Here is a 15552-nt window from a genome sequence, read left to right as displayed (position 1 = left end):
ATTACATCACTCTCTAACAATTAGTTTCAAAATATTGGAAGTCAGAAAAAGGTATGGTTTATAATACCATGAAATAATTAATAAAATAAAACATTAAAAATTAATAATTGGTTTAAATAGCATACATTAATAATTTATTCATAATAATAGTTATTTTTAATAGATCCATAGCAAAATGCCTTCAACCTAATATAAGAATTAATGCAAAAATTTATATGGAGATATGTTTTCATAGTGGCAGAAAATTTTATCTGAGTACTATCCTCATTTGTGTTTTCTTCCTCCTTTATAGCTATTTTAAAATACTAATGTGGTTGTAGTTCAACTTGTTCATAGTGTATGTGCAATGATGAAGCATAAGTGTGGGAAGGAGTAGATTCACAAAACCAAAAATGTGATGTTATGATATGCATACATGTAATTGGAAAACGTGAACTTGAAGTTTTGTTGTATGATTTCACTACAACTTCAAGAGTTCTCACAATCCCCCTTCTGGTTCAGTAGCTTTCTAGAAAGACTCACAGAACTCAGGAAAAACATTTTACTTACATTTTTCACTTTATATAAAGTATAAAACTCAGGAACAGCCAGATAGAATAGATGCACAGGGCAGGGTATGTGTGGGGGATGTTGAAGGGAGGTTGCTTGTGAATGAATGTGAATTCTCAGGCTCAGTGTTAGCACCCTTACATACCCGGAGTAATTGTTAAATATTTTAGCTGAATTCTTCTTACACTTATGTATGTTGCCACCATCTTGACTTCCCAAGTTCTGCCACAGGAAAGCCAATGCTCATGTTCCACTTCCCGGAGATGCCTATCTTTTCATGGATTTCAGTCTTTTTGGTACCCTCAGCTCTCTGATGGGTTCAAGAAAAGCTTTGACTTAAGCTCTCTGATAGGTTCAAGAAAAGTTATGACTTAATTTGGCTTTTTTTTAAATTGTTAAGTTGGGGGAACAATGATCTTTTCAGCTTTCTATATCTTAAGCATAAGCAGAACTTGAGAGCATTCAGTTTGATGTGTAAGAGTGAATTGGTTGAATCCTAATTTATGAAAATCAAGATCAGTAGGAAATGTTTAATAACATTTGAGGTTCTAACAATACAGAGCTCATTCATTATGAGGAGTGCCTTGTGATATGTAATTACTTTAGTCTATGGCTTCAAAATCACCTCTTTGATTTACTTGTTCTTCAGTTTTCTATTTGGAAAGAAATTTATTTTTTATTTTATATGATAAAATGGAGATAAGAACAAGAAGGACTCAGGAAGAGTGGGAAACTCTGCTACAAAGTGAAATAGTGAATACCAGGAGTTTAATTATTGTTTAGCTTTCTTGTATTCTGGTGGTTACCTCTTTCAAAACAATTTAAAATGGATTAATTTGTAATCCTCTCACTTTTTCTGCAGGGGTGCCTTCCAGACTGGCCAAGGACCTCTTGATGCCCAAGTAAAGCTTTTAGAATTCACTTTGGAGCAGAATTTTGAAGTTGTTTCCGTTAGTACTATTTCTGCTGTGATAGAGTCTGTCACTTTTTTAGTGCACCACTATATCACTTGCTCAGACAAAGTCATGTCTCGAAGTGGATCAGATAGCTCAGTGGGTGCCCGAGCATGCTTTGGGGGACTCTTTGCCAACCTCATTCGTCCAGGTGATGCAAAAGCAGTTTGTGGTGAAATGACAAGAGATCAACTCATGTTTGATTTGCTAAAACTGGTTAACATTTTAGTTCAGCTGCCTCTTTCGGGCAATAGGGAATATAGTGCAAGAGTGCCTGTGACCACCAATACGACAGACAGTGTTTCAGATGAAGAAAAAGTTTCAGGAGGCAAAGATGGTAATGGAAGCACTAGTAGTATTCAAGGACCACCTGCATATGTCGCTGACTTAGTGTTAGCCAACCAGCAGATTATGAGCCAGATTTTGTCTGCTCTGGGCCTGTGTAATAGCAGTGCCATGGCGATGATAATTGGTACGTATTGAGAATATTAATCTTAAACCTGTTTCTAGTACTGTATCTCTTTCCTTTAGCAATGTATGAATTCATTTTCTTTTTACTGTACAGCAGAGTGTTACTTTGTTGTAAACATCTTATCCTGATTGATCATTATTAGTTAAAACTTCTGTAGAGTGGCATACATCAGCTGAAAATTTTTAAGTGTGAAATTTTTTTAAATTGGAGAATACTAACAAAATAACTTGTATGGAATTAAATTAAGAAAAGGAAGCAGTTTTGTAAGCTAGGCACCATAATTTATAGTCATATATCTCTAACATTTTAAAGATGAAGAATTAGACTTCAAATTTCATATTAGGGAATGAGTAAATTTTATTTACTTACAGTTTCTTATAATGTGAAGTATAAATATTTGTTCAAGTTTTAACAGTTTCAATGACACATTGATGTAAATTTATATGTTGTTTCTTTACTTTTTTACTTCTTTGAAAGCTAATATGTTAATTATTTTAAACTAATTAAGCTTCAGTATGACAAAATCCATTCCTGATATGATTTTGCTTATTAGTATTTCTTCCTTCATGTAAGGCAAAAAAAACTATTGTCTTTTTGATTAAAAGTTTTGAAGTATAGTTGCATAATAGTATCAGTTATTTTTCTCTGCTTTTCTTCTTGATATGTATAATGTATTCCTCAGTTGTGTGATAGAAGGACTTTTTTATATTGTTACCAACAACAGAGATATCTTCTATAAAAAGATAACCAAAAATCATTCTTTACTGAATGTTATGTTAGGTATTTTAATTTCTAGACATGTGTATATGTATATAGACACACAACATGCGGACACACACACAGCTGTTTTGTATGCATCCTTCATTGGTTTGGGGGAAAAAATGGCTTGTAAGACTATTTTAATTATCATTGGTTTTTAAGGATTTGCTTTTTAAAAAATGTGTAAACTTTTTGTTTAAACTAGGGGCAAGTGGATTACATCTCACTAAACATGAAAACTTTCATGGTGGGTTAGATGCCATATCAGTTGGGGATGGACTGTTTACCATACTGACAACTCTTAGTAAAAAAGCGTCTACAGTTCATATGATGCTGCAGCCAATTTTAACCTACATGGCCTGTGGATATATGGGCAGACAGGTAAGTTCAATCCAGCAACAATTGCAATGATTTAAGTAGTTAATAGCAATAGGAGCAGAGAATTATCTGTAAGACAGAGACAAATACAGTATTCTAGTTATATATTGAAAAATGAACAGAATCAGCAGATGAGAACCATAGATTAATAATACAAGTTGAAGAGAAAAGTTTCCTTGAAATTGTCAAAGTTAACTGTAGTGATGCAACAGTAAAATATTTTTAAATTTTAAGATTTTTTTTTCCATTGTCTTAGGAAGTAGTTCTTTCCTTTTCTCTAGAAATAGTGTAGTTGGATACCAACATGTTCTTCATAGAAGTATATATGAAAATTTAATATGAGTGTTTTTTTTCTAAGCTTAAGTTGCATATTTAGTTTCCTTTCAGTTAAAAGGGGTTAGAGTAATTTTAAAAGAGAAATAGGTTAGAATGTTATTACTTTTTAAATTTCCTTTTTAAAAAATGATATTTTAGGAGCCAGTGTGATTATTTTACCTTCTAGTCCATTTACTATTTTTTTTCCAAAAGCAGGTTTTAAAATATAATTTCTTAAGAAATCTTTTATTTGTCATTGTATAATTATCATTTTCATAAATATGGATTGAATCTATATATATATTTCCCCGTTGGAAGATATAGAGATAAATATTTGAGAAGGCTACATTTTTAAAGGAAAGTACTGTCTAGTGGAAAAGGAAATCAGTGCACATTAAGGTAGAAAATGATAATGCTAGGTAAAGACAGACACAAAAAGTGCTGAGTTCAGAGAGGAGACTGTTCACTTACCTTCTGACACCGGCAAGATTTCTTAAATTATTTGGCAGACATTTTATATTAATTGATTTAGGTTAAGGTTACCATTTTATAATGATTAACTATAAGAGAATGTTATATTCAGTGAGACTTAATTGTCCTAATTCATGTGAAATTAATAATCACCTTTTAAAAATCACAGCATACATGTATGGTTTTTCTTTTAGGGCTCTCTTGCTACTTGCCAGTTATCTGAACCATTATTGTGGTTCATTCTGAGAGTACTGGATACTAGTGATGCCTTGAAAGCATTCCACGATATGGGTAAGGCAAAATTTCCAAAACTGCCATTTAAGAGTAATCGTTAAGTAGTGCAGTATGTTCTTATTTTGATAGTCTTCTGTGAGAGTTGACTCAGTGTCAAATCATCTGTGTTAAGATAATTTTCATTTAGTATTCTTTATAAATTTAGGTGGTGTTCAGCTCATTTGCAACAATATGGTTACTAGTACAAGGGCTATTGTAAACACTGCAAGAAGTATGGTATCAACTATTATGAAGTTTCTTGACTCTGGTCCAAATAAAGCTGTTGACAGCACTTTGAAAACAAGAATCCTTGCTTCTGAGCCTGACAATGCAGAAGGGATCCATAACTTTGCACCCCTGGGTAAGAATACAGTTGTTTCATCTTATGGGTGTGAATTTAAATAGTAGTTAGTTAATTGGCTGGTATGAAGCAAAAGTAGTTGTTAAAATAAATTGATTGTGTTATAATATCACCATTTTAATTACAAACAATTGATTTTAAAGGCTCTAGTTTTCCAAACCGCCTACTGATTAGAAGGAAGTTTTTAATTCTTCTGTAGTAGGAAAATTTGTTTTTATTACTGAGTTTTAATAGTCACAATTTATGAAACTAGGTAGTATAATTCTTATGTCAGTTTTCAGTATAAATGTTTGTTTTAAAAAGCTTGTTCCTTCTTGAGTGATTTTTTTTTTTAAAAAGAAATTTAAAATTTATATAGTTATTCATTCTTCCAGTCTACATAGTTTCTTTTTGTATTTTTCTTTTCATATTTGTAACTCATAAACATTGATAATTTAGAATAAAGGTGATTATTTTCAAGTTTATTTTTTACTATCAAGTATATTTTATTTCGGAGAAGGCAATGGCACCCCACTCCAGTACTCTTGCCTGGAAAATCCTATGGACGGAGGAGCCTGGTAGGCTGCAGTCCATGGGGTTGCTAGGAGTCGGACGCGACTGAGCGACTTCACTTTTACTTTTCACTTTCATGCACTGGAGAAGGAAATGGCAACCCACTCCAGTATTCTTGCCTGGAGAATCTCAGGGATGGGGGAGCCTGGTGGGCTACCGTCTATGGGGTCGCGCAGAGTCGGACACGACTGAAGCGACTTAGCAGCAGCAGCAGCATATTTTATTTTCAAGGCTGTATTGAACATTGCTTTTTACTTAAATCATTTGAGAATTATTGTGCTAAGTTTGTTGTTGCTTGTTTAGTTTTCATTTGACATGTTAGTACATAGAAATTAGGCAGCAGTTAACAGTGAACTTGTCACCTTGCCAGTTGACTGGATGTCCTGATTATTTGCGAATATTGTGACAAATTATGCTAAGTATATTATGTGCATTCATAATATTAAATGTTCATGTTTTTAGCTAATTTTTCTAGTGTAATTATTGTGATTTGAATAGTTCTTGATGCTTTATTGGGTTTCTTCTGCAAGTTTTTATTTTATTTGAAATACTTCTGTAGGTACAATCTCATCTAGCAGTCCCACTGCCCAACCAGCTGAGGTGCTTTTGCAGGCCACGCCCCCCCATAGAAGAGCTCGCTCTGCTGCTTGGTCCTACATCTTTCTGCCAGAGGAGGCTTGGTGCGACCTTACCATTCACCTTCCTGCAGCAGTGCTCCTTAAAGAGATACATATCCAGCCTCACCTGGCATCTCTTGCAAGTGAGTAATAATTTGTTTAAAGATCCACCATGGGGATGGGGGTTCAGGATGGGGAACACATGTAAACCCATGGCTGATTCATGTCAATGTATGGCAATATCCACTACAATATTGTAAAGCAATTAGCCCCCAACTAAAATAAATAAATTTATTAAAAAAAAAAAAGATCCACCATGAAAATAAACTATAACATATAGAAGCATTTAAAAAATGAGAAATACACTTAGCAAACAGTGATAAACTTAGATAAAATTTCCAAATTGCTTAATTTTGAACAGTTTAATATAATATTTAACGTTAGTACCACATCATTTACCATCAAATGAATTGGCATGACTGTTCCCCTGAAATAAATAGAAAGTGTGATGAAATTTAAAGAAATATACCCTAGGTGTATATTATTTTGCCTTTCGTCTTGTCCCGAATTTATGGCACTATAGCATTAAGATAAAATGAGTTAGTTTGTACAACTGTAGATAACTGTCTTAGTTTTTCTAGTCCTCAGTCCTAGCTCTGTAATGTGAAATTAACATAGATTCCCTTTCCATTGTAAGATAATTACTTCTGCAAAGAATTTTTTATTGTAATATGTAGAGTGTGATATTTTGAATATTATGACCTTTAAATTTTTAATGTTTTGAGTATCTTCCATTTGATGCATTTTCATTTAATACATTTTGTTGTAACTTTGCAAGGGAAATAATTAATTGTAAAGAATTAAAAAAAATAAGTTACACATTAAAAGAAGAAGGAACTCTTTCAAGCATTCATGAAGAAATATAAAGTACTATTTTAATTTGTGATGGTCCCCAAATTCTTTCAATATAAATATAATGATTTATACAGAATTGTTGAAGTTGTGACAATCATTTATTTTCATTGATTCTCATTGCTATCATATGTCACTCAATAATTCAGTGAAGATCTATGGGAAATTTTGTAGACCACTTGAATATTTGGAAGAATAAATTTTTATACTTATTTGCAACGTAAGATTATTATTATACCCTAACAGAGTTGTAGAATCCACACATAACCAGGTTAAAATAGATATAATGAATAAAACGACAGAAGAAAAGTATATTAATGCAGTGTTTTAGCAGGTCAAAAATAAATATATTACATGGCAAAATGTAAGCCAGTATAAGACTTAGGAGATAATCTAAGATGAGGAGGAAACTGCTTTTTTTGGAAGGAGAAAGTGGCTTTGAATTGTAGCTAGAATTTATACACAGTAATTTGAATAGGAAAGATGTTACAACGGAGGACTCTGTACATTATGATAAATCGATAGATTACATGTTTTCTAACACAAGTGTGCTTAATACTTTAGGTTTCAGATCAGAGTACAAACTAAAGATATAGTGTATTCCTGTAGAAATAACATAGCCTTTAGGATCAAAACATGGGCTTGAACATAAAATGTGCCCTTTATTCATGTGAGGGTTTGGGTTAATCTCTTTTTATTAGTTTGTATTGGTAGAGTCAAAGAGATTATATAATGTGGATAATACTTCCTTGAAAGGTTAAGATTAAATTTAAAAATTCTGTGACTTATCTAGTTCTCTGTGCAAACCAGAGGTATAATTGGCATATAATAAAAGTTAACTTCCTGATTTTATAGTTGGCATTAAAATCAAGGCTCAAAGCTTGTTTTAGTTGATAGATAAATTTATTAAATGTTCTTCCATGTATGTGAAAAAGAGTTTTCCCATAGCAGCTGCTAGTTAATTACTTCATTGTGTGTGTATGCTCTGTCATGTCAGACTCTTGGTGACACCACGGACTGTAGCCTACCAGGCTCCTCTGTCGATAAAATTACCCAGACAAGAATGTTGGAGCATGTTGCCATTTCCTACTCTAAGGGATCTTGCCACCCAGGGATCGAACCCACATCTCCTGCATTGATAGGCAGATTCTTTACCACTGCAGCACCCAGTTACTTCATTCAGTTCAGTTCAGTTCAGTCGCTCAGTCGTGTCCGACTCTTTGCGACCCCATGGACTGCAGATGCCAGGCTTCCCTGTCCATCACCAACTCCTGGAGTTTACTCAGAACTCATGTCCATTGAGTCAGTGATGCCATCCAACCATCTCATCCTCTGTCATCCCCTTCTCCTCCTGCCTTCAATCTTTCCCAGCATTGAGGTTTTTTCCAATGAGCCAGCTCTTTGCATCACGTGGCCCAAGTATTGGAGTTTCAGCTTCAACATCAGTCCTTTCAATGAACAGCCAGGACTGATCTCCTTTAGGATGGACTGGTTGGATCTCCTTGCAGTCCAAGGGACTCATAAGAGTCTTCTCCAACACCACAGTTCAAAATCATCAATTCTTCAGCACTCAGCTTTCTTTATAGTCCAACTCTCACATCCATACATGACTACTGGGAAAACATAGCATTGACTAGACGGACGGACCTTTGTTGGCAAAGTAATGTCTCTGCTTTTTAATATGCTTCTTAGGTTGGTCATAACTTTTCTTCCAAGGAGTAAGCATCTTTTAATTTCATGGCTATAGTCACCATCTGCAGTGATTTTGGAGCCCCCAGAAAATTAAAGTCTGCCACTCTTTCCAGTGTTTCCCCATCTATGTGCCATGAAGTGATTGGACTGGATGCCATGATCTTAGTTTTCTGAATGTTGAGTTTTAAGCTACCTTTTTCACTCTCCTCTTCCACTTTCATCAAGAGGCTCTTTAGTTCTTCACTTTCTGCCATAAGTGTGACGTCATCTGCATATGTGAGGTTATTGATAATTTCTCCCGGTAATCTTGTTTCCAACTTGTGTATCATCCAGCCTGACATTTCTCATGATGTACTCTGCTTAGAAGTTAAATAAGCAGGGTGACAATATACAGCCTTGACATACTCCTTTTCCTATTTGAAACCAACCAGTCTGTTGTTCCATGTCCAGTTCTAACTGTTGCTTCCTGACCTGCATACAGGTTTCTCAAGAGGCGGGTCAGGTGGTCTGGTATTCCCAACTCTTGAAGAATTTTCCACAGTTTGTTATGATCCACACAGTCAAAGGTTTTGGCATAGTCAGTAAAGCAGAAGTAGATGTTTTCCTGAACCTCTTGCTTTTTCGATTACTTCATTTGGCCTCCTTAATTTGTAGCAGGAAATTATTTTAAATATTTTGAATGTTTAAATTTTGAAAGGCAAAAAAAGATCAGAGGTGAAAACAATTTCTAAACTCAAATGTGTTTAAAATCATAGCAATATGATAGTAGTGAAATAATGAGTTTGTGAAAAGGTACTTTTAAAGTCACATTCTTCCTAAATTATATATAGCTGTAAACCACAGCATACTAATCAAATGCCCCATTTTGCCTGTGGTAATTCTGAGAGTAGAAATAATAGAGTAATTGCCAGTTTTTGTTTTCTTCAAGAAAATGAAGTATATGTGGATTGCATATCTTCAGTTACTCTGTTTTTTAGGTTAATGTTAGAATTTTTTATGTACAATTTTTATTATACTATAACTTTCATATAATAGCTCCAAAATCAATTATAATGAAAGATAGCAACAAAGTATGACTTAGCGTATACATATTCTTTTTATGAATTCGTAATGAATATAACTGAAAGCTGCCATTTTACTATAGTTGCCTTTAAAATAGGAACTAGAGTTTACTTTTTCTTTATTAATTATTCAATTTTCTCTCCGTGTAGCCTGCCCATCCTCAGTTTCTGTAGAAGTAAGTGCAGATGGAGTAAACATGCTACCATTGTCCACTCCTGTTGTCACAAGTGGTCTTACCTACATAAAAATTCAACTTGTGAAAGCTGAAGTAGCTTCCGCTGTCTGCCTTAGACTCCATCGTCCACGAGATGCCAGCACACTAGGCCTTTCACAGATCAAATTACTGGGCCTCACTGCTTTTGGTACCACTTCTTCAGCAACAGTTAATAATCCCTTTCTTCCATCTGAAGATCAGGTATCCAAAACAAGGTATGTAGTTCCTCATTCTTAAGAAAAACCTTTCTGTGCTTTTCATAAAATTTATTCTGTGGTTTCTTTGTGTTTTTTTAGAGTTTAGAAAATTCTTTGTTCCATAGGTTTCTAAATAATATCATAATTTTTTAAGTGTAATAAAGAATAATTGCATAGAAACAGAACTTTGAGGCTGGTTAAAATTGAGATTCATGTGTGTTTAATTCTTGAGATGATCTGATGTGCTCTATATGGGTGTGAGTTCCACTTCTTTGGACTGTAATCTTGTGTAAGCATTTCCAAATCCCTATCCCCAAGAGTATATCTGAATCAAGTAAGTTGACCACACAGATAAGCACCTGGTCTGTTATATAGTAATTCTTAAGTTGCCAGTCAATAAAGGGTTTGATTTGAACCATACAAATTGATACAGACTGACCAAAGAAGGACCTGAATGTGTCCTTTAATTTACATTTTTCTGATAAATTTGGATGGTTGAAAATTTTATATATTGGTTTCATTGTACATTTTAGCTGAGAAAAAAAGTTGGGATTTCTTTTTTATTTTCAAGTTGCTAGGTCTTTTCAGTTTTGCAATTCTGTGATCCTCTGCAGCTCATATTTATGCATATATGTATATTCAAAACTATTTCCTGACTAAATAAAAAGCAAGTTCATAATTCCTAAATGCGACTTGTACTGAAGTATTTTATTTTTTATGTTACAGGGGAAACTTACTGTGTGTTTAACTCTTATTGATGTTATAGTATTCTAAAAATATTCTTTTTTTAACATATATTGGTGCTACCTACTTATGAAATACAACATGCTGGTTATCTTTTCTGCTTTATAAGGCACAAATATTTTTTTATCACATATCTCCTCCCTTTTTTTTTTTTTTTAAGATTCTTTGCATGTAGTCCATTACAGACTATTGAGTAGAGTTCCCTGTGCTATATATACATGTATATAGCATATATATATTGGAGAAGGCAATGGCAACCCACTCCAGTGTTCTTGCCTGGAGAATCCCAGGGACGGCGGAGCCTGATAGGCTGCCATCTATGTGGTCGCACAGAGTCGGACACGACTGAAGTGACTTAGCGGCAGCAGCATATATATATGTATATATATATATAGAGAGAGAGAGAGAGAGAGAGAGCAGGTTCTTAGTAGTTATGTTTCATATATAGTAGTGTGTGTATGTCAATCCCAATCTTCCAGTTTATCCCTGGTAACTATAAGTTTGTTTTCTAATCCATGCCTCTGTTTCAGTTATGTAAGTAAGTTCATTTGTACCCTCCCTCGCTTTTTTAAATAATCCTCATATAAGTGATACCATGTCATTTTTGTCTTTCTGTGTAAGACTTCATTCAGTAAGACAATCTGTCTATGACAATCCATCCACAACTTGCTGACCTTGGAGAAGTTTTGTTTGATCTTGGAAAAGTTTTTACTTCAGAAGTCTGAAGTAATTTAAGCTACTTAAATTAACCCATATAGGCTGTTTTGTGTTTTGTATTTCAGTATTGGATGGTTACGGTTATTACATCATTGCCTTACTCACATAAGTGATCTGGAAGGAATGATGGCAAGTGCAGCTGCACCTACTGCTAATTTGCTACAAACTTGTGCTGCCTTACTGATGTCTCCATACTGTGGAATGCATTCACCCAACATTGAGGTTGTGCTTGTAAAGATAGGACTTCAGTCTACTCGAATTGGCCTAAAGCTTATAGACATTCTTCTGAGAAATTGTGCAGCATCAGGCAGTGATCCTACAGGTGACAATTAATTTTGATATTTGAATTTTTTTACGTATCTGCAGAGAAATAATATTTGAGCTGTGATGTTTGTGATTAATTCCATTTCCAAAATTAAATTCCATATGGCTTCATTATTTTTGGAGTTTGATTTTTTTGTTGTCGTTGAAATTTATAGAAGTTATGTTTAATGAATAATTTAAGATTAAACTGAGCGAATCTTTTCATCCCATTTGCTTATTTAGCAAATTTTTCCTTTTGATTCTCTTTTTGCAAGATTTGAATAGTCCTTTACTTTTTGGAAGACTGAATGGACTCTCTTCTGACTCTACTATAGATATTCTTTACCAGCTCGGAACGACTCAGGATCCTGGAACAAAAGACAGGTATGTGGTGATCTCATTTTTCACATGAGAACATATATACACATAATCTCATGTAGTGGATGTTACTAATAATGCTTTTTTTTAAAGATCTTTTTGTAAAAGTTAAGCTTAGGTATTACTAAACTTACAGAAATAAAGGAATAGTGTGTCTATATTAGATACCTGGACTATTTTGATAATAGTAATGTTTATTTTCACTGATTATTTATATTATCCATTGACATCTTTTCATTAGATTCTTCCCCTTCTTTCTCTTGCTTCCTACCACAAAGTGAAACACTGTCATACCAAGTAAATAATACTGATTGTTTCACCTAAATGTTTACTGATCTTTCAGTATAGGTAATTTTAGGCAAGCTTTACTAATGTAGTTCTTCCTTGATGTCTTCTACCTTCAAATTCATAAGGACTCCAAGTATCTTTGGAACATGTTTTTGTTTGCATAAGTAATATGAATTATCTCTATGCTGGAGACTGTTTCCTGAGTTAATATCCTTTTAAGTATGTTGAATATTTTATATTCAATTAAGATTCTTTATTTTTATTAATTTGTATTTAAAGTGAAATCATTTGGTATGTTGTTAAACATCTTCATGAATTATTAACAGATTATTAATTTTTTGGTGGGTTCTTACTCATTTTACAGCTGTTCAGTGAGTAGTTGGTATATGTCTAGCATTGTGCTAATACTAGAGAGATCAAGTTTATTCAATCCAGTTTGTGCCCTCAGGAGTGGGGAGACAGAACAGTGTCCCTAATAAGGGGAGATTAATGTAGGTCAGACTGACGGGTATGAATTAGAGTGCCTGGCAGTGAAGGCATCTTGGAAAAATTGTTACTTAATCCCTGATAATGTAATCAGTTCAGTTCAGTCGCTCAGTCGTGTCCAACTTTTTGCGACCCCATGAATCGCAGCACGCCAGGCCTCCCTGTCCATCACTAACTCCCTAAGTCCACCCAAACCCATGTCCATCTAGTCGGTGATGCCATCCAGCCATCTCATCCTCTGTCGTCCCCTTTTCCTCCTGCCCTCAATCTTTCCCAGCATCAGGGTCTTTTCCAATGAGTCAAGTCTTCGCATCAGGTGGCCAAAGTATTGGAGTTTCAGCTTCAACATCAGTGCTTCCAATGAACACCCAGGACTGATCTCCTTTAGGATGAACTGGTTGGATCTTCTTGCAGTCCAAGGGACTCTGAAGAGACTTCTCCAACACCACAGTTCAAAAGCATCAATTCTTCGGCACTCAGCTTTCTTCACCGTCCAACCCTCACATCCATACATGACCACTGGAAAAACCATAGCATTGACTAGACGGACTTTTGTTGGCAAAGTAATGTCTCTGCTTTTTAATATGCTATCTAGGTTGGTCATAACTTTCCTTCCAAGGAGTAAGCGTCTTTTAATTTCATGGCTGCAGTCACCATCTGCAGTGATTTTGGAGCCCAAAAAAATAAAGTCTGGCACTGTTTCCACTGTTTCCCCATCTATTTCCCATGAAGTGATGGGACAAGATGCCATGATCTTAGGTGTCTGAATCAGTTTAAGCCAACTTTTTCACTCTCTTCTTTCACTTTCATCAAGAGGCTCTTTAGTTCTTCTTCACTTTCTGCCATAAGGGTGGTGTCATCTGCATATCTGAGGTTATTGATATTTCTCCCGACAATCTTTATTCCAGCTTGTGTTTCTTCCAGCCCAGCGTTTCTCATGATGTACTCTGCATATAAGTTAAATAAGCAGGGTAACAATATACAGCCTTGACGTACTCCTTTTCCTATTTGGAAGCAATCTGTTGTTCCATGTCCAGTTCTACGTGTTGCTTCCTGACCTGCATACAGGTTTCTCAAGAGACAGGTCAGATGGTCTGGTATTCCCATCTCTTTCAGAATTTTCCACAGTTTATTGTGATCCACACAGTCAAAGGCTTTAGCATAGTCAATAAAGCAGAAGTAGATGTTTTTCTGGAGCTCACTTGCGTTTTTGATGACCCAGCGGATGTTGGCAATTTGATCTGTGGTTCCTCTGCCTTTTCTAAAACCAGCTTGAACATCTGAAAATTCATGGTTCACATATTGCTGAAGCCTGGCTTGGAGAATTTTGAGCATTACCCTACAAATTTCAAAGCATTATTGTTTCAAAAAGTCTTTTGCTTTCATTTTGTGGTCCCCAGCTGTAGGCAATGCAGTATAGTAGGGTGGTACTTGAAAACGTATGTGTGTTGAGGCTGTTCGGTTGTCAGAGTGCAGGAAGGTGGGGTGTCTGCTACTAGTATTTAATGCTTGAGGACCAGAGATGTGAAACATGGTATATTGCATGAGATTCTGCACAATGAAGAGCTGACCCCCAATCACTGCTCTATGGTATGTGGATTTATTATGAAATGAGTAAATATTTAGAGGATAAAATTAGTTTTTTTAAACTGTGTATCCTGTAATTCTAGACATATATATTCTTCCATAAATGAGGTAAGAATATGTGTATGCTGATTAGATGAGTTATTGCAGATATTTTCATCACTTAAATAGGTATTATTGGAAAATTAGAATTACTTTGACATTATTGATTGCATAATTCCTTTTCCCTCCTATTTTACATTAAAATTACTGAGAATAATCATATATTATTCTCATATATACATTGCTTACATGCAGTGGCGGAATTTATCTGTATTAGATGTCATCTGTAGTATAATTGATTATTATTTGAATTCGTCTTCTTTTTTTAAGAATTCAGGCCTTGTTAAAATGGGTCAGTGATTCTGCAAGAGTGGCTGCTATGAAAAGAAGTGGCAGGATGAGTTACATGTGTCCTAACTCTTCATCAATAGAGTATGGTCTTTTGATGCCATCTCCTTCTCATTTGCACTGTGTAGCAGCAATTTTGTGGCACAGTTATGAACTGCTGGTAGAATATGATTTACCAGCACTGCTAGACCGAGAGCTCTTTGAGTAAGTATGATTTACAAAATTCTTTTTCTCCCCAGTATTAGATCACTTTAGGTTTTTACTTGATAAAGCACCATTTTTATATGCTTAGTTGTATAAAAATAATGAAAGTGCTGCTGCTAAGTCGCTTCAGTCATGTCCGACTCTGGGCGACCCCATAGACGGCAGCCCACCAGGCTCCGCCATCCCTGGGATTCTCCAGGCAAGAACACTGGAGTGGGTTGCCATTTCCTTCTCCAATGCATGAGAGTGAAAAGTGAGAGTGAAGTCACTCAGTTGTGTCCGACTCTTAGCGACCCCGTGGACTGCAGCCTACCAGGCTCCTCTGTCCATGGGATTCTCCAGGCAAGAGTACTGGAGTGGGGTGCCATTGCCTTCTCCGAATGAAAGTGCTAGATAAGTATAAATGATATCATTTTGAAATGAGATGCTACTCAAATTTAATCTTCATGTTTTAAGAAGCTGTATTAGTGTCATTGCTGCTTTTCCCAACTAAATTCGGAATGTTTAATGTATTCTGCAGTTCACAGTATTTATTCTCTTTTGTAAATTTACTCACTAGATTCTTTTATCTTTATATACAACTTTGGAGGGAAAGTGTAACTAGAAATTTTAAAAGACTACCTTAGACAGTTCTTACAGTTGTTTGTTTCTCATTCTTTCTAGACAGCTATGATTATTCTT

The 15552-nt window shown here is 35.0% G+C and overlaps 1 protein-coding gene across 19 annotated transcripts in view; it reads left to right on the top strand.

Annotated features, from left to right (window-relative positions):
• Positions 1-15552, top strand: part of BIRC6 (baculoviral IAP repeat containing 6) — a 212332-nt gene that overhangs the window by 117236 nt on the left and 79544 nt on the right. For all 19 annotated transcript variants that reach the window (XM_081590295.1, XM_081590294.1, XM_081590292.1 and 16 more), the window contains 9 exons: positions 1412-1974; positions 2939-3114; positions 4092-4188; positions 4337-4531; positions 5643-5843; positions 9516-9795; positions 11304-11560; positions 11817-11925; positions 14650-14871. In XM_081590295.1, coding sequence (XP_081446421.1) covers positions 1412-1974; positions 2939-3114; positions 4092-4188; positions 4337-4531; positions 5643-5843; positions 9516-9795; positions 11304-11560; positions 11817-11925; positions 14650-14871 — 2100 coding nt within the window. The remainder of the gene's footprint in view (positions 1-1411; positions 1975-2938; positions 3115-4091; positions 4189-4336; positions 4532-5642; positions 5844-9515; positions 9796-11303; positions 11561-11816; positions 11926-14649; positions 14872-15552) is intronic.

This window comes from Giraffa tippelskirchi, chromosome 4 (genome assembly GCF_054371585.1).
Source record: "Giraffa tippelskirchi isolate mGirTip1 chromosome 4, T2T-mGirTip1v1.2.pri, whole genome shotgun sequence".
Lineage (NCBI taxonomy): Eukaryota > Metazoa > Chordata > Mammalia > Artiodactyla > Giraffidae > Giraffa > Giraffa tippelskirchi.
The sequence above is the reverse complement of the archived record's forward strand: the minus strand, read 5'-3'. Positions and strand labels throughout refer to the sequence as shown.